We start from the raw sequence: 17,906 nt of genomic DNA on the forward strand, positions 1-17,906 counted from the left end.
ATAATCTTATGAATTTTCTCCTTTGCTTTTTTAGCTCCAGAGGAAAAGACACATAGGAAACGACATCGTGGCCACAGTCTTCCAGGAAGAGCCCACACCATTTGTTCCAGACATGATCGCATCCAATTTCCTGCATGCTTACGTGCTGGTGCAGGTTGAGAACCCCTGTACAGAACACACAACATACAAGGTACCAGCAAGGCCTGTGTGGTGAAATGACACAGCTCCTACTGGTGCTCTGTAGTAACTGTAAATTAGTTGTTGAAACTGCCAGTGGTCCTTATCAGCTGTGTGCTGACATAAATAACTGCATAAACACAACAAAGTACACAACGAATTAATCATCAATAATAGTCATCTCGCGATGACAAGGTGTTCTCAAGTTTTGCCTCGGATGTTGTTTCATCGTCCCAGCTTGAAACTTGAGCCCTCGTGGAATATGCGCTAATAACGTGTTTTATGTCAACAGGTTTCAGTTACAGCGAGGGAGGATGTGCCTCCTTTTGGACCCCCTCTACCAAACCCAGCTGTCTTTAGGAAGGTGAGAAAAAGAGCTGATACAACTTCTGTCACTGATTTTGTGGAGTATTTTTACATTGACTATATTTACACGCACATAATATTCCGGGTTTTTAGGGTTAGGATTAGGCAGTAAACTGGGCGTAAAATGCAGTAAAACCCCAATTGAGACGCATATTCTGAATGCGCTATATACACGTCCAAAGAATGCTGCTAATACCAGAATATCCCACGTCTTATTGGAAAATGATAAATTTGGAAAAAAAGGCCTTATTCGGAATATCCAACCAGAACATACTGTTTACATGACCTGTATCAAATTCGGAATATTGTCATATTCGGAATAATAGTGGAATATTGGTGTGCATTTAAACGTTCTCAACATTATGTCTCTACTTTTATGATCTGAGTACTTCTTCTACTACAGCTTGTATTTGAAATGTCCTCATTTAAAAACAGTTTAACATGTGAGTGCACATTAGAAACTGTAACCCTCATTTTCATCTTGTATTTTAAAAGGTAGCCTTGATGATTCTATCAGATCATTGTCACAATGGGGGAAACTGCATTGTGAAAACAATCTGGCTTCTAGACTCAGTAGAAGATTCAGTTAGTTATCGGGACATGAGTTGCAGCATGTGGGGAGAAAGGGGGTTTGAAGCAGATGAGGATTTCAATCAGTACAGTTGATTCTCTTGATCAGACTCCTGCAATAGTGTAATGTGTATGGCGCTGATTATAGTTTGCCTTTTCCTTTCCTTAACGTTGCCCCTCAGCCTTCTGGTTCCTTATCTAACACTACCTCTCTCTCTCTCGCTCTCTTCCCCCCAGGGTCCTGAGTTTCGAGACTTCCTGCTGACAAAGTTGATCAATGCTGAAAACGCCTGCTACAAATCCGACAAATTTGCCAAATTAGAGGTGACACACGTTTGCGGCACAGCCACACTCTAACACCACAGCATGCCTTTATTCACAGCTCAGCTTTGTTCATAATAATGACCATAATCACCTTCTCGATGTGTGTAAATTGATTCCAGGGGCGAACGCGAGCTGCGCTGCTGGACAACCTCCATGACGAGTTGCATAGACAGAGCCAGGCCACGCTGGGTCTGGGCCAGGCGGGAGAGGAGGACAAGCTGGAGAACGGGGGACACGGGGGTCTGCTAGAGTCCTTCAAGGTGAACATGAACCTGGACAGAAGTGTACAGGACACCATGCATTCTTCCTTCAGCTCTGTGACATTAATTTAATCACCGTCATTACTGCACAAGAGTGTGAGGTTTTCTTGCTGTAGGTCAACGAAATGTCACAGTAGCGTTGTTCCTCCTGCTTTTCTCTATGCTCGAAGATTCTGACCATATACGCCGAGTATGTGTGTGTGGAAATGAACACTACTGTGCTTATGTATTTGTAAAAAAACAAAATGTTTCCTTTCTCTTTGTGAATCTTACTATTTACTTTATTTGACATCTAATTGGTTCTGTCTCATCCCTTAACGTCTCTTTACACTCTTTTGTTCTCATCTGTGTGTGTGTGTGTGTGTCTTTGAGATCTAATCTACTGTATAATCACAGCATAAGGGCTTCCTGTTCACACACCCCGTTTTGTGTGTGTCTTTCAGTCCATGCTCTTTAAGTTTCTGAATACACAATGTCATTCAGGTATAACAATAGGGAATCATTTACCTGCTAGCCCAGACATCGCTGCATCAGCCACTGGAAGGTGGCTGCCGCATTGTTTAGTCCAAATGGCATCCTCTCGAATTCAAACAGCCCCAATGGTGTAGTGAAAGCAGTCTTCTCTCTGTCCGCTGGATCCATTTCAACCTGCCAGTAGCCACTGGCAAGGTCCAAGGTTGAGTACCACTCTGTTTGGACAATGTGTTGAGACTCTTCGATGCATGGTAAGGGCTAGGCGTCCTTATGGGTGAGGACATTCAGCCGCCGGTAATCAAAACAAAACCTCCAGGTTCCGTCCTTCTTTTTAACTAGGACGACTGGTGTTGCTCACGGGCTACTGCTCTCTCGAATTACTCCTTTCTCCAGCATGGTCTGTAGGAGGGAGCGTAGTTCTTGGTACATGTTAGGGGGCACCGGTCTGTAGCACTTCCGGGAGGGGGGTGCATCACCTGTGGGCATTTGGTTTAAAACGGCATCAGTGCGCCCAAAGTCTCATCATCCTGAGCAAAAATACATCTCCAAAGAACTTGCTCCACCCTCTCCTGTTGTGATTGGGGGAGGTTCGGACAGTGAGGCACCCCACCCGAGGTATCATCTTCAGCGGTCTCTTGGATGGCTCGTACAGCCACCTCTATCTCCCCATCTGATCTTTCCTGCAACACAAGGTCATTAGCATCAATTTGTTCAGGGGCTATCTGACAGACTTTGGCCAATGGCTGACGCTGTGGTATTTCTATTGAGTAGGCATGCCGGTTACATAGCCGTTTAGGCATTTTATTTCCCTTCACCTCTACTACACTGTCTGCCACTTGCCTCATTCTCACTGTCCAGGCCTTCTACCAGAGATGTGTAGTGCATCTTACATGTGTCCATAGGACCATATCACTTTCAGAGGGCACTATCACGGGCTTTTTCGGCACTGGTCTGACCTCTGTGGGCCCCGGAGGACAGGACCCTTTGGCAGCAGGCGAAAGCCCGTTCCCACTTTTTTTGGAAGGCAGGTTGAACGGTGGATTTAAAGGCTTTGAGCCCTGGATATGTCTCTCCTCCAACAGCCTTCCACACTGTTTGGAGAACATTCATGCCCAACCGCCTTTGTCAGGGGCCCATACAGTCATCAGAAACAATGAGGACTCCCCTCTGTGGAACATCAATCCCCACCCCCCCCACTTTTATATTATTTATACATGCATGCTTCATCTCAAAGTTTACATGCACTGGACACTGTATACCATGGAGCTCTGAGGTTCATCACTGGTATGAAAGCCCTCACTCACCATTGTGAACTGTATGAACGTGTTGGATGGCCTTCTCTATCAACACGGAGACATTGGCATACCTTCATATACAAGGCTATTTCAGGTCTCCTTCCATCCTACCTTCTGACCTATATCAGTGTAAATAGTACCGGGACTTACAATCTTCGTTCCCAGGATCTTTTCCTTCGGTCTGTTCCAAAGGTTAGAACTGAGCTGGGAAAAAAGGCCTTTAAGTTCGCTGCTCCCTCTGCCTGGAACAAGTTACAGAAATCCATGAAACTTATTGAGCTGGTCTCATTGGTCGCTTTTAAGAGGATGATGATTGACTTGGAGGCAGCCACATCTGGCTGCAGATGTTTTGCCTGATGTGTTTAGGATTGTGGTTGACTTTGAAAGATTTGCTGTGTAAGTTGTTTTATGTTTTTGTGTTTGTATGTACTGTATGTGTGGTTGTACTGCTGCCTGTCTTGGCCAGGACACGCTTGCAAAAGAGATTTTTAATCTCAATGAGTCTCTTCCTTGTGAAAGAAAGAAAGAAAGAAAGAAAGAAAGAAAGAAAGAAAGAAAGAAAGAAAGAAAGAAAGAGAATAGGCAATTGCTGCTTTCAGTTTCAACCAGTTCATCTTAGTGCCCATCTCGGCCTCAAAGTCTTTAAAATTAATCTTTAAAAACATTTCACTAAACAGGGTTACCTGTGAGGCTGTGTCCAGAATACATGGGATACATTTTCTGCCAGCCAACACCTCCACAGCTGGGCATTCTCCGACAATGACTCTGCTGGTGACTCCGCTTCCAGTGCTCCGCCAACTAGCCCTTCAGTGGCCGGGTTTGGGAGTTTAAAGGGGGCTGCCGCTGGGAACAGTCACGTCAAAGATGTCCAGCTTATCCACAGTGTAGACAAATGGGCTGCCCCTGGTCATTCCAACGCGGGCGGGAGATGCTTATATCTGGGACGCTCAGGTAGTTTTTGGCTGACTGCATGGTACTCACAATCTCCTCTTTCAAGGCTTGCTTCAACTCTGCAACCATGTTAAGCAGCTCTGTGCGGGTTTGATCTTTCCACTTGGTGAGGGGTTCAGCAGGGGGTACGGTGTAGACTTTATGACAGTCCATCTCCTTCCTCTGCCCAGCCTTCTCTCTTCAACTCTTTAGCCTTCTGCAATAACTCAGAAAACGTCAAGTTTGGGCTTCTACGCATCTGCCTCTGGAGCTCCTTCAGCGAACCAGACTGCAGGGCGAGTATCATCTGATCCCTCAGTGTGTGTTGCAGATGAGCTGACCCATCAGGTTCAGCAGTTCCCCATTTTTGGAAGGCTTCTCTTAACCGGAGGCTAAAGTCTTCCAGTGTCTCCCCCACACCTTGTTTCACATTAAAAAAGTTAATTCTGAGATTGGTAGTTGTGGTCTGCCCTCCATATAAACCTTGAAGAAAGTCAAATATTTTGTCAGCAGTGTCTCTTTGTTGTCCCTCTAGTAATTTGACCTTCCTCCTGGCATCACCCTTTATTGCACTAAAGAGCAAATCCAGCATCTCTCTCCTGATTAGGAGATGCGCCTCAGGTGTGTTTGGAGGTGTCTTCAGTGTCTGTGCCAGGCAAGCAAAGAAAACAACCCAAAAGCAAAACATCACACAGGCCTACAATAAAAATATGAAGAAATCACTAGCTGCCTGTGTGTGTGTGTGTGTGTGTGTGTGTGTGTGTGTGTGTGTGTGTGTGTGTGTGTGTGTGTGTGTGTGTGTGTGTGTGTGTGTGTGTGTGTGTGTGTGTGTGTGTGATGAACGTGTAACTAATGTGACAATTTGGCTCTCTTACTCTTCACAGGCATTATGGACAGCTACTTTGCACTTTCTGCAGTCGGTCCCAGGGGGTGCTGTTCTCATTGCTGTCCTTGCAGTCACTGTGTATTACCTGTCTGCAATACTGTAAATACAACAGAGGATTGCCACATAATTAATAAACATTATTTTATATGATGTTGTTTGTGTTTATGCTTCCAAAGAAAATAAGCACTTCATGATGGATCTGCAGTACATAGCAGCATTAAAAAAGAGTTTTTTTTATTATTTCAATTGTACTGGCTGGAATGTATTATGGAGTCTAGAAGAAATGTTATGAATATTGTTATCAATGAACAAAATTAATATAAAGTCATTAGAATAATAAGGATTCGTACAACACATGTTCATTCATTCACTCCAAATCACTTGGCTTCATTAATGGAGAACTGAGTCCCCTGGTGGTTGTATTGTGCAATAGCATCTATGAACCTAAACGTTAATTCATACATTAAAATAATCCTGCATTTAAGATGATAAAAACTCACTTTTGTTCTGTCCCTTTATGTTCACACCCATTCCCCTCTCTGTCCTTCCACGTATACTTTCCCTGTCACTGACTTTTCCTTCACCCATCTGCTTCTTCCCTTCTCCTCTGTGTTCCATGGTCTCCTCCTCTCCCTCATCCACTCACTCTCCATTTCTTCTCCATACTCCAGAGAGCCATGCGTGTCAGGAGCCACTCCATGGAGACCATGGTGGGGTCCCACCGTCACAGGAGCCCCGGGGTAGGAGGTGGGGTGCCCGCCAGCGTGAGTGGAGGAGGGCTACCGCAAAGCACCAGCGAATGCACAAAGAGCACCTTCACTGTGAGTGAGAGGGAATAAAGGGAAGGGAGAGAGGGAAGGGAAAGACGGATGGTCACTCAGAATGGAATGAGGGATTGATCAAGGAGAACTTGTGTCGCTGGGGAAAAAGAGTTTTTTACATTAAAGTACTATAATGGGGGGTTAATAGGGAAAAAGGTACATCTGTGTTGTCATTTTAGGTAATTCAATGACCTATTTCTTACACAGTACACACAGAGAGAGAGAGAGAGAGAGAGAGAGAGAGAGAGAGAGAGAGAGAGCTTCTACGTCAACCAGGGAATTAGGCCATTTTTTAAGGGACAATTCCCTGATTCCAAACAAGAGTTTTTCCCATATTTTTTTTTAAAGGAGAAACCTAATTCTATATTATGTGATCTTCAGCCTCCTGTGTTGTCAGCCAAGTCTCCTCTGAAGAGCCCAGTGAAACGGCGCTCAGGCCTCTTCCCTCGTCTCCACTCCAGCACAGAATCCCCATCGGACAAACACACACGCAGGTTGGTGTTTTGGGACTCGCTGTTTTAAATGTCACTGCATTTCCTGTTCGGTATCTTGATTATGTTACAACACAGACACCACGATTGTCTGTGTTGTTTTTATACAGGTAGCGGGACTCCAGAATGTTGTCTCGTCAGTGTTGTCATTAATGTGTTGTATTTTGTCTGCAGTGAACAAAAGCCTGCAGATATCTACCAGCTGTCCCAGGAAGTGAGGTCAGAGACATTATCCAATCCCAGCTCACCTGAGATCTGCCCCAACAAAGAGAGGTAAGACCTTAACTAGTTCCTGGAGATCATCAAAGCTCCTCTATATTCGGTAGAAGGAGATGCCTGATAAGCAAACTGGGTAAAGTTGGTCTTTTGTCACTGGTCTGATTTTCTCACATGTTAAGTTCTCTACATCTCTGTTTTCCTCAACAGGCCGTTCATCAAGCTGAAAGAGTGTAGCAGCGGCAGACCAAACATCTCTCGTTCTTCATCCAGCACCAGCAGCTTCAGCAGCACCACAGGAGAAACAGAAGCTCTGGAAGAACTAGAGACAGTAAGTGCAACACTCACAGTTGATTTGAACCAAGTAAGCTTGCCTTTATAAGAGGAAAAAGGAGGAAATTGAGTGTTTGGGTTTAAAGAGAGAGCAGAACAATACATTCTGAGTGAGGTTGTTGGCAGCAAAAGCTTTCTGGGTGAAATAGTCTGTAATTACCAAAAACTGCCTAGAGAGTGTTGAATGTCAGCGCATTGATTATAATGATTACAGCTCCTCTCACTTTATGTGTATTAGATGGCATTGCTTGTCAGTGTCTGTGTGAGAAATGCTGTCAAATCGTTCCTACTCTCATCATTTAAGTGGATGGGATCCGTGTGCATGGATGCTCAGTGTGGGCTTTCAAAATGCATTATTAAAAAAAAATGCAAAATCATTATTGAGCAGCAAAGTACACCAGTTATCATCACAAAATTATACATTCTTGCTTTTCTCCTCATTCAATTTTGATGGGTTTAAAGGAATATTTCAACACTGAAATCTGCTTGTTCACATTCTTGCCAAGAGTTAGATGGGGAGATCTATACCACTCTGATATCTGTACGGTAAACATGAAGCGTCTTAGCTCAGCACAAAGAGGGAAACAGCAAGGCTGGCTCTGTCTAAAAATTTGCCTACCAGCACCTTTAAAGCTCAATAATTAATATGTTAAATCTTGTTTTTGTAATCCCCACAAAAACCCAAGTGTAAAAACAACAAGTTGTGGTTTTACCAGACTATTTCTGGGAAAAGACTCAAGGAAGCTATTGCTTCTGGTCAAGAAATAGTCCAGCCTATATACCACTGTGAAACAGCAACTTTTGATTTTTACACTTTGGTTTTTGAATGTGTTCAGTGAGCTTTAGAAGTGCTGTTAGGGGGATTTTATATTTTTACTTTGTACAGAGCCAGGCTAGCTGTTTCCCATTGTTTCAAGTCTTTATGCTAAGGTAAGCCAACCGGCTGCTGGCTGTAGCTTCACAAAAGTGAATAAATGTATTTCCAAGGTACTTTATTTCTTTAATACTCCACTCCTTATGATAACTTTGCATCATAATGATTTCTGCCAGCATAAAAAGTTTAAACTATATTATGCAAATTACAACAAAAAAAGTGAACAACTTTCTGATAGCACCTCTCTGCAAAGCATCATTTCCAATTGTACTTTCTGCCGAACATTCAATTCCTCTAACTTTGCTGACAGGAATTTTTAAGTCTCCATCCTCTCTTCCATTCTAAATTCCTTTGTGCTCTCCGTCCCCCAGGCCGGCCATCCCTCTATAGCGTCTTCTTCTGCCTTTAGTCCTTCCCTCAGTGTCGACAGCCAGGGAACAGGTACCCCTGTCATCATGTGCCGCAGTCCAACAGGTAAACCTACGATTTTACACACAGAGTATTCACATCCAACATTTTAACAGAAAGACATCTATCTATAAATTGCAGGAACGTCAGTCTGTCTGTCTGTCTGTGTGGGTTTTATGCACATATCTCTTGAACCGTTAGTCCAATGGATTTCAAACTTGACAGGTGTCTTGCTACGGGCACGAGTAAGTGCAGTGCCAAGTTTGACGTTGTTTGGATTAGAAATGCAAATATATCGCTAAATATATAGGTAAAAGAAGCACACATTGGCTTTTGCCGCTCTAGCTGCTGGCCACTCCCCCTCTCACACTGTGGACCAGAGACAGAGAGCAGCGGAGCTTTGGCAGCTAAAATGTGACATACACCTCAGACCCACAAAAATGTGCATAGTTGCACTACTTTGGACTGTCTTTGACTTTGAATAAACAAACGACAATTCCCAAATTTAAGGACGTTTCAGAATCCCACACATGCAAAGCACAATCAGCTACAGACAACAAGCAGACAGATTGTGATGCAAGCTATCTATCTTATAAAGCGCGACGTATCTGTATATATGTGTGTCCATGTTTGGGGGTCGTGTTTGGGGTGAAGATAACCTGCACATCACACGCAGATGCCACATGCAGAACGCTTTAGAACAGCGGGGGGACTCTTTTCCTGCTATTGTATTAAATTGCTGTGAGCTGGCAGAACATAACGTAATCTCTGCGATTATTCTTTCACAGCGCTGTGCAATGTGAGAAAATCTCAGAGTTGAACCGGGCAGACACAGCAGTTTTCATCAGACTCACCCTGGGTTGGGTTAATTAAGTCTACTGCTAATTTACAACACTAGTAACATTACCGTCGCCAAAATACCCTAGCGAATCAAATCCCCTACTTCCCCGTTAACCGTCAAGCCACTAAACCTGTATGGAAATGAGTACCTCTGCTGAAGTATTAAATTCGTTAACGATCAACGCAACGTGGTTGATGAACGCAGCTATGTGCTGATTAGCACTCATAACGGGCCAGTTGGGTAGCGCACTGCCATGAGTCTATTACGCTATGTCTTACTCCACATTTTCTTTGTGATATTTTGTGATTACATTCTGAATCTGCAGCGTTCTCTGTCAGGTAAATAGAGTAGTACAATGTCTTCCTCTGATGTAGAAGTAGCCTACACTGTAAGTCAGTAGTAGGCTATACAGTGGAGTTTCATATTAAGTGGTTTGGGGTCCTTCTCTAAGTAATTTTGGGGTACAATTTAGTTTTGAAGAATTCTACAAGCAGCAATACCACAGGCCAAGCAATCGGCCCATTCCAAACAGGCACATTTTCAACAGGCACTGCACAAGTCCTAGAGATGACAGATTATCTAATGAGAATTTCCTTCCTGTCTTTTCCGTTTCCTTTTTCTATATTTTGCAGATGTGAAAAGTAAGACATCTCCGAGGTCAAATTTGAAGTTCCGCTTTGACAAAATGAGCCACTCATCCACAACTGTAAGTCTTAGGTTAGAACTTGTTAGAGCAGAAACCACAGGATTTAGTGCAGCAGGCTGAAAGCAATAATGAAAGGTCCCCTGGTGTGTTTTTGATGCACTCACTGTCTATTTTACGGTCATCTCATTATCTCAGAATCACTGTAATTTCATTGAAACAGACAAGCTGGTGTTGGGTAATTGGCCCAGATTGAAAGATGCATGCTGTCAGCGAACACTCTCCTCTAACTGGCCTCTCTGTTCACTTTCCTCTCTTTCAGTCCGAGTAGCTTTGTGGAATGGAAATATCAGACTTGCACAACAAAGGGACTGCACAGGTTGACGGAGCTGCAAAAAGAAAAATCACAACAACCACAACCATAAAATAACCATAGAACCACTTCCCGAAGCCAAGGATAATCTGACAAGATGACCAAGTGCACCAGAGTCCCCACACACTATAACCTAACTGACAATACTGTGAGCGTATTTTGAGGTGAAGCAGCTGACATGTTGGCTTTCTTTTTAACCAACCTTAAGCTACAGAAATTAGTCAATACTTTGCCGTTGTAACAGGTTGCTGCATCTCAGTTGTTAAATGTTCACATCACATGAAGTCCTAGCATGGCTGTAATACTGTGAGTGCAGGCTGAGCTAGACTCTGCCTCAGCTTTTTCTAAAGCATCTAGTTTATTAGAGAGATACATTGATCTAGAAGAATGGTAACATGAGACTATGGCCAAACTGTTACTGTTATCTGGAATTGGAAATATCAGACATCAGGATGTTCCCTTTTTGCCTTTGCCCTTGAATGGTACGTCTAGCAGCAGTTCCTCTTTTGCCTAAAAAAAAAGTATGCAGACAAAGACAGACATGCACAGAAACATAATGTAGACTTACAGTAGCAGCGTTTTGGAGTTGATAACACAGGGAGTTTCAATTCTCTACTGTACGATCTGAGCTTGTTGTTTGCATATAAAAATGCTTTTCTAGGAAACACCTTTGATTTTTGAGATGCTTTTGTAACCTTGCTAGCTGCTGCATTGTGTCTACTGCACTATTAACTCGACATTGCTGAAACTCAGTCAAAATACCTATGGCAGCATTTCTGTACCTGTAAGGGTAACTTCAAATCCCTGAACTCAAGTGCTTGATTAATGGAAATTAGCTCATATGGAGCACAGTAGGAGACACTGCCAACACATTTTGCCATGCGCTTATTTTAGCCAAAGCCGCACCTTACAATCTATCAAAAGACCTTTTCATCACTGATTTATTTTTTTTTATTTTTTTTCTCTCTCTCTCTCTCTCTCTCTCTCTCTCTCTCTCTCTCTCTCTCTCTCTCTCTCTCTCTCTCTCTCTCTCTCTCTCTCTCTCTCTCTCTCTCTCTCTCTCTCTCACTATGTGAGAGGACAAGAATCTTCTGGATCCGCTTACAGCAGTCGTGGGTAGCCGATTAACACCCACATATACTGAAAATAGACAGTGCACCGATGAAAACATTTCACCTTCTGATACCTCCCATTGAAGCTTGCTAGCTCGGTGTAGCTTTGTCTATGTTTGTTGGAACTTTTGAACAGGAAAGTCTCCCGGGTTTAGAGCTTCCCAGCATGTGCGCTGATATTAATTACTTGAAAAAAAGATGCTTCAGGTTAAATGAACCTTTGAACCACACATTGAATGTGAACTTGGAGGGTTATTTTTATTTATTTTTGATTTTTGATTTGACGCTTTGTTAGTTGTTATTACAAAGTCTCTTAAAAGTAAATTACAAAGCCAGGTGCTTACAAGCACAACATGACAATAGGTTTACTAGTCCTCAACTCTGTCATTTTATCACATTAGCCTGGAGCTGCATACACTAGAACAGGGGAAGGTGTGAGTGTGCTAATCAAGAAAAAGCTTAAAGACACCCAGATGTGTTTCCAACCAAGCATGTAAGTCTTTGAAAGAATGTATCCATGTGCTCTTACTGTGGAGACAACCATTCCTGGATGGCAGGATAGTGTGTGAAGTCCTGTCACATGAAACTCAAATCCTAGAGAGTCAGTTCACCCAAATTATAAACACCTACGTTGTAATTTGGGTGACTTTTTTAGTTTTGCAAGAAAGCTGTAGAAAAGCTGAAAGAAAGTTCTGATAAGTACTTTAAGGAACAGCTTGTTGACTATTACACATTGTGCTTAGTTAGGCCAGTGATTACCTTGAACAAGGGAAGCGGGGACAGAAATCACACAAAAACAGGAAGTTCAGATGTACTTTTGTTTGTAGCAGGTATCGCCTAAATGCTCTGCAGCCTTTCCTCTGTTAATATGCTTAATTTATTCAAATGAAAACTTCTTTTGCCTTGATGTCATGTACAAATGTAACTGCAGAGTATGCTAATTAATAAGGTAAAATGATTAAAGGAAATATATTAATTTAAAAGATGTCTAAACATGTATATGTATATTTGGTTATGTAACGTGCCATTGAGAATTTATTCTAAAATAAAATGTTGTATTTTGTGTCATTTATGCGGTATCATTTTTAAAATCTCACACGACAAGCCAGTACATGGGTGTTTTTGTTCATACTTTAATATTTTATGTACACAGAACACTTGCATATTATAGACAAAGGCTGTTTTACATTTTAAAAACTGCGATACTTTTAAATTGGTCGGGCTGCATTTAATGTTTTGCTTGTCCGCAGTCACATATCAAGATAATTAAAAGTGGTGATATCAATGAAACTATGCCACATAGCTGAGTCTTTGCTCTCTGCAGCACCTCAGGGTGGTTCAGATGGTTGATGGATGCTGCAATATCTCCTCATTATCTGCTCCACTTGCTGTCTTTTATGCTACCTACACATGAATGTTTTTTTGCACTTAAAAACACTATACTTCAACATCAGAGTGTAATCAGGACAGCCCTTAGACATGGAGAGACAAATATTAATTAATTCATTTGTATCTTATTTTTTCCTCTGCTGTGATGATTTTCCAAAACACAGGTAAAGTCTTGAGTTTAAGAATGACCTAATAGTGAAATATTCGTCAGGATGACGTGAAGACGTCAAGGATCAACCACAGTCCCACAAAAATAACACATAATTAATCCTCAGCAGACAATTGTTCACCTGCAGTCAGTTCAGACAGCAGTCAGGAAAATCTGACGGATGAGTACACAGTGGACTGGTCAGGCTCTCTGGTGGCTCCCTGTTGTCTCAATGCATATTGGGAAATGTCTGCATACACCACCTTTAACATTGGGAATGGGAAAAGGGTTATTTAAGCACTAGTCTAGCTTTGCCAGCCCATTTAAGCACATATGCATAGACTGCAGACATTTTCAAGGCCAGTCAGAGGAAACAAACAATATTGAAGGCCTTGCAGAGTGCATCCTGTCTTGAAACAGAACATTTACCCACCTCAGTCTTCTGCCTAGACTTGGGGACAGCTGTAAAATGCACACAAAAAGACAATGCAATAAATAGAGCTGTTTTGACAATGCTACGGTAACTTGTTATCAATGTTACAGGCTACTAAGTAAGATACCTTTGTGAGAGGAAGTGCTACGTTTCTGGGGTATGGGGCATCGAGGTGGAGGCTGTGGAGCTGGGTGTGGTTGGTCTCTGTATACAGCTGCAGGAATGGACAGCGTCCTGGGAAGTGGCTGAGGCTTGACTTTTGAACTTAGACAGTGAGCCAATCCCAGAATGATGGGAAGACAAAGAGAAGCACCGGCACAGACCAAAACCCTGTGTAATACACTCCTCTGGAAGGGGACAGCTGGGGGAAGGACACAGAATAATATACACAAATAATGCAGTTAGATTGAGCTGTTGTTGTGTTTTTTCACTATTTTAAGGGATTTTTGTAGTCTTTGCTTTTTCGAGAACAACTAATTCAGCATTGCACATACAGACACATACACACTAATAAACACTGACAGACATTTGGCTGCACATACCTGCAGTGACGTTCACATACTTGAAATGTCCCTGACCAGTATCACCTTGGCCCCATTTTACACTGCATCCATAAAAACCTTCGTCTGATTGTTTGACACTCAGGAAATTCAAAATGAGTTGAGTTTGATTGGCTGAGAGCATCACATTGGTCAGATGGTGCTTCACACTTAGATTTTCATTTGTTGAATTTGTCCGCATCCACTTTCCCGTCCAGGCGCCTCCACAGTGCTGGACAACACAGGACAAAGAAAGACTGCCCCCTGCTGGTACATACAATGTCTCACGTTGTGCCAGAACACCCTGGCTGCATTCTTCAGCATGGAGACCTGAAAAAAGGGAAGTCTCCTATTATAGCTCATTGTAGTGCAACAACAAACTGCATAGACAGACAGTTTGCCATTTGGTGCAGTGGTAGCTGTTAGACAGTGTTTTGATAAATCCATTTACTTGTACCATCTCAAGACAGTACGTGACCATAAAGAGTCTGAACATTTGACTGATTAAGACATTCATGCGGTTTATAACAAATGGTCAGAAGTGCATAATGCCATCATACGTTTGAAGTGTATAGACTTAATAAAACTACAGCATAAACAACTGTGCAGTCGAACAATAGCACATTTTTCTATTATACCTTTTGTTATAGTTTGACAAACATTTCATATGCTAAATGACACACTGAAACAGGATTGAGATTACCACAGCTTGTCTTTGCAAAAACTATATATAATTTGGAGTGAGACTGTACAACATTCAAATATCAACGATAAGTTGCAATAACTTATTTTAAAAGATCTTACAGACAGTGAGCCTTCACCAAAGCCACTGCAATAGGGGTGAATTCAAAGGTAAGATTATCCAGCCAAGTTCCTCAAATCCAATTTAACATATGAGATATTTCCCTTGTTTATAAAAACAATTTGAATAAGAACTAAAATGTCTTACCAGTATGAAGAAGGCAGAGACAGCTGATTGTGCTGAGGAGATAGTAACACATGTCTGACTGTAACAGTGTTGGTCAACGTTCATCCCAAGTCAGTTTTATTTCCTCTTTACAGACAAAGTCATGGCTTGTGTGAAAACTGCTTGTTCAAATTGTTGTCAGTTGCAGGGAGTCCATCAGCTTGCTCTTTATTTCACTTTCTTTTCCTATTCTCAATCATTTAACAGGCTTTCCTTTATGCTGCTGCTGCATTTGTCCAGATGGAGGTAAAGGAAGGAAGTGACCAACTAATCAACCCCCCTATACACACACACACACACACACGCACATGCACGCACACACACAAGGCTCACATACTAAAGTACAGGAAAGCAATGACCTCATGAATCGTAATATAAACTTCCCAACAGGAAAGGGGCCAATTTCAAGGAACAGTAATTTAACAAAGAGAAAAACGAAGCAATATCGAAACTAACTTTTTTATATGGGGTGCCGAATGTAAAAGTTTGGTTACAATTTTTTAGCTGATACATTTTCAACATTTAGCTCACTTTCCTCACATTTAGCACATTTTCCTCACATTTGAGACAGAAATTATATATATTTAAATGTTAAATCTAAATGTTATATCTAAATCTAAATGTTAAATCTAAATCTAAATGTATATCTAAATGTTAAATGTATATCTAAATGTTAAATCTAAATGTTAAATGTATATCTAAATGTTATATCTAAATCTAAATGTTAAATTTATATCTAAATGTTAAATGTTAAATCTAAATATATCTAAATCTTAAATATATATATATATATATATATATAAACATGTTATATCTAAATCTAAATGTTGAATCTAAATGTTAAATTTATATCTAAATGTTAAATCTAAATGTTAAATGTATATCTAAATGTTATATCTAAATCTAAATGTTAACTTTATATCTAAATGTTAAATCTAAATATATCTAAATCTAAATCTTAAATATATATATATATATATATATAAATATTCTATCTAAATCTTAAATATACATCTAAATGTTAAATGTTAAATCTAAATGTTATATCTAAATGTGTCGCCAAGTGTAAAGCTAAATATTTAAAAAATATTCAAATCCCCAAGGAAACCACGCCCACTGCAGTGGCTTCAAATCGCGCTGCACCCAGTGATGCCTCTGCTGTAGCCAGTGGGTACTTGGAAGGATTGTGGAGCAGCTTAACCAATCAAAAATAATAATTGAATTATGATTGATTTAAAACAATATATCAGCTAAAACAGCTCAACACATACGTTAAAACATATAGCTAGCGAAGTAATCAATGGTTGAAAAAAATAGCTAAAAGTGGCCTACTGACTTAGCTAACAGTTGAAATGATTAGCTAAAAGTAATGGATGACTTTTTGAAACATTAACCACACTTCAAGTAAAAGGTCTAGTTAGTAGAATTTCTGACCAAACCAACATAAATGTTTACAGTTCAATTGCATGAAAATGTAAGAATAGTCACTTTAATATGATAAATAGTGTGAACACATTGGGAATTGATAGGGCGGTTTATATGACAGGGCTGTGGGGGAAGCACTGATCTACAGTATTTTATATTATTGACCGACCGGTATATTACAGACATGCCTTAATAGTTGTGTTAATCACAATACCGTTGTTTGAATTACATATATCCGTGTGTGACTAACGTCATCCTTCCCAAGCAATCTAACATTAGCCCAGCATGGATAAAGTCCAGCTATGCATCCAACATATTCATCCGAACACAACTAAAATGTCACAATCCAGCTACTTGTAAGAAGTTTGTAATACTGGTTACATAGCTGGTTATCGTGTTTTATTAACCTTAATTCTGTTTGCCAAGGCTATATTTTATTGGCTTGCAAAGTAGCTAACCGTTGCTAACGCTAACGTTAGCTAGCTAATTTATGTCAAAAAGCAGTAGCTAACTAATGTTACTGCCAAGATATGGTTTCATTGTAAGACAGTGTAAACACATGACAACACTTGACGAGTCTTACAACACCTCTCTGGTCTCTAGTGAAATCATATCTTGGCAGTAGTTAGCTAACGTTTCTGCTTTTTGAGATAAATTTGCGTTAGCAACGGATAGCTCCTTCGCAAGCTAATATAGCAACATAATTCAGGTTAATAAAATACGGTAATGTAACCAAAGTATTGAAAACTACTTACATGTGGCTATAGTGTGACAGGCCTACTGCTGTTCAGTCTCGCATTGCGAGACCTAGCTAATTTAGCTAGTTACAGTGCTGCGAGGCCTGTTCAGATGAAGTGTGTGAGCTAGATTGCTTGTGAAGGATGAGTCAAACTAACGTTAAACACACAAGGAGATATGAGTCAAACAAAACAGCGGCATTATAGTACACACAAATATTAAGACATTTCTGTGATATAAGTCACTAATACAAAACACTGACCGAAATGTGTTTTAATCTAGTAACATTAGTCGAACAGCTCCACTGTAGTCAGTATTTACTGTACCAACAGGTGTTTCAAATTGCGGTGCAGCGCGATTTGAAGCAACTGCAGTGGGCGTGGTTTCCTTGGGGATTTGAATATTTTCTAAATATTTAGCTTTACACTTAGTTGCGTGGTTATATTTTGTAAACATTAACCGGGCGTTTAATATGCAATTATTCTGTCAAGTTTGATTTTAAGCGCGCTCGTTTAACTTTACTCCGTGTCCTACCACTCACGTGATTTGTGGAAATAACAAAGCCCAAAGGAAGGAAGACCCGTGGTGCCCTCTATTAATGCAAAATATGACAGCTGTAAAGTCCATTTAATGTTTAGGCAGCAAGAATTCGATCATAGTTTGTCTTTAGTTCAATGTAGGTAACTTTCACAGCATCATGAACTTTGGAGAGAGATCTAAGGCTGAAAATGGTCACCAAAAGTGGAGGATATTTTCAGGATTGTTTCTTAACTGTTTCAACAATTTTGAGTCTACATGGATCACCACACGCCTCCTTGTTCAACATTATTTAATAATTTGGCACTTGATAGCACAAATCTAGTGAATGTTGTG

At 40.9% G+C, this 17,906-nt stretch overlaps 2 protein-coding genes across 7 annotated transcripts in view; one reads left to right on the top strand and one right to left on the bottom strand.

The window, feature by feature from the left end:
• rap1gap2a (RAP1 GTPase activating protein 2a) overlaps nt 1-12,462 on the top strand; it is a 99,217-nt gene extending 86,755 nt beyond the window's left edge. For 5 of the 6 annotated variants that reach the window (XM_078246631.1, XM_078246632.1, XM_078246630.1 and 2 more), the window contains 11 exons: nt 35-190; nt 470-541; nt 1,351-1,437; nt 1,557-1,697; nt 5,954-6,103; nt 6,485-6,597; nt 6,769-6,867; nt 7,021-7,141; nt 8,389-8,491; nt 9,899-9,972; nt 10,232-12,462. In XM_078246631.1, the coding sequence (XP_078102757.1) occupies nt 35-190; nt 470-541; nt 1,351-1,437; nt 1,557-1,697; nt 5,954-6,103; nt 6,485-6,597; nt 6,769-6,867; nt 7,021-7,141; nt 8,389-8,491; nt 9,899-9,972; nt 10,232-10,240 (1,125 nt within the window). In that variant the 3' untranslated portion in view covers nt 10,241-12,462. Of the gene's footprint in view, nt 1-34; nt 191-469; nt 542-1,350; nt 1,438-1,556; nt 1,698-5,280; nt 5,433-5,953; nt 6,104-6,484; nt 6,598-6,768; nt 6,868-7,020; nt 7,142-8,388; nt 8,492-9,898; nt 9,973-10,231 lie in introns of those variants that run through there. The other variant, XM_078246635.1, reaches the window with a different exon arrangement.
• On the bottom strand, nt 11,268-15,153 carry LOC144515623 (uncharacterized). Its single transcript, XM_078246636.1, has 5 exons — nt 14,853-15,153; nt 13,907-14,233; nt 13,492-13,725; nt 13,365-13,393; nt 11,268-13,194 (listed from the first exon to the last, which is right to left on the bottom strand). The coding sequence occupies exons 1-5, from the start codon at nt 14,902-14,904 to the stop codon at nt 13,096-13,098; spliced, it is 741 nt and encodes a 246-aa protein (XP_078102762.1). The 5' UTR covers nt 14,905-15,153; the 3' UTR covers nt 11,268-13,095.
• Nucleotides 15,154-17,906: the final 2,753 nt, after the last annotated feature.

Source organism: Sander vitreus, chromosome 3, assembly GCF_031162955.1.
Source record: "Sander vitreus isolate 19-12246 chromosome 3, sanVit1, whole genome shotgun sequence".
Lineage (NCBI taxonomy): Eukaryota > Metazoa > Chordata > Actinopteri > Perciformes > Percidae > Sander > Sander vitreus.

Bases quoted from the DNA above. Each gene is read 5' to 3' on its own strand.
- LOC144515623 (XM_078246636.1), bottom strand. From the start codon at position 14,904: ATGTGTTACTATCTCCTCAGCACAATCAGCTGTCTCTGCCTTCTTCAT. The intron at 13,726-13,906 runs GTATGTGCAGCC...TCCTTCCCCCAG, and splicing joins GTATGTGAACGTCACTGCAG to CTGTCCCCTTCCAGAGGAGT. The intron at 13,195-13,364 runs GTGGGTAAATGT...CCAATGTTAAAG, and splicing joins AGTCTAGGCAGAAGACTGAG to GTGGTGTATGCAGACATTTC.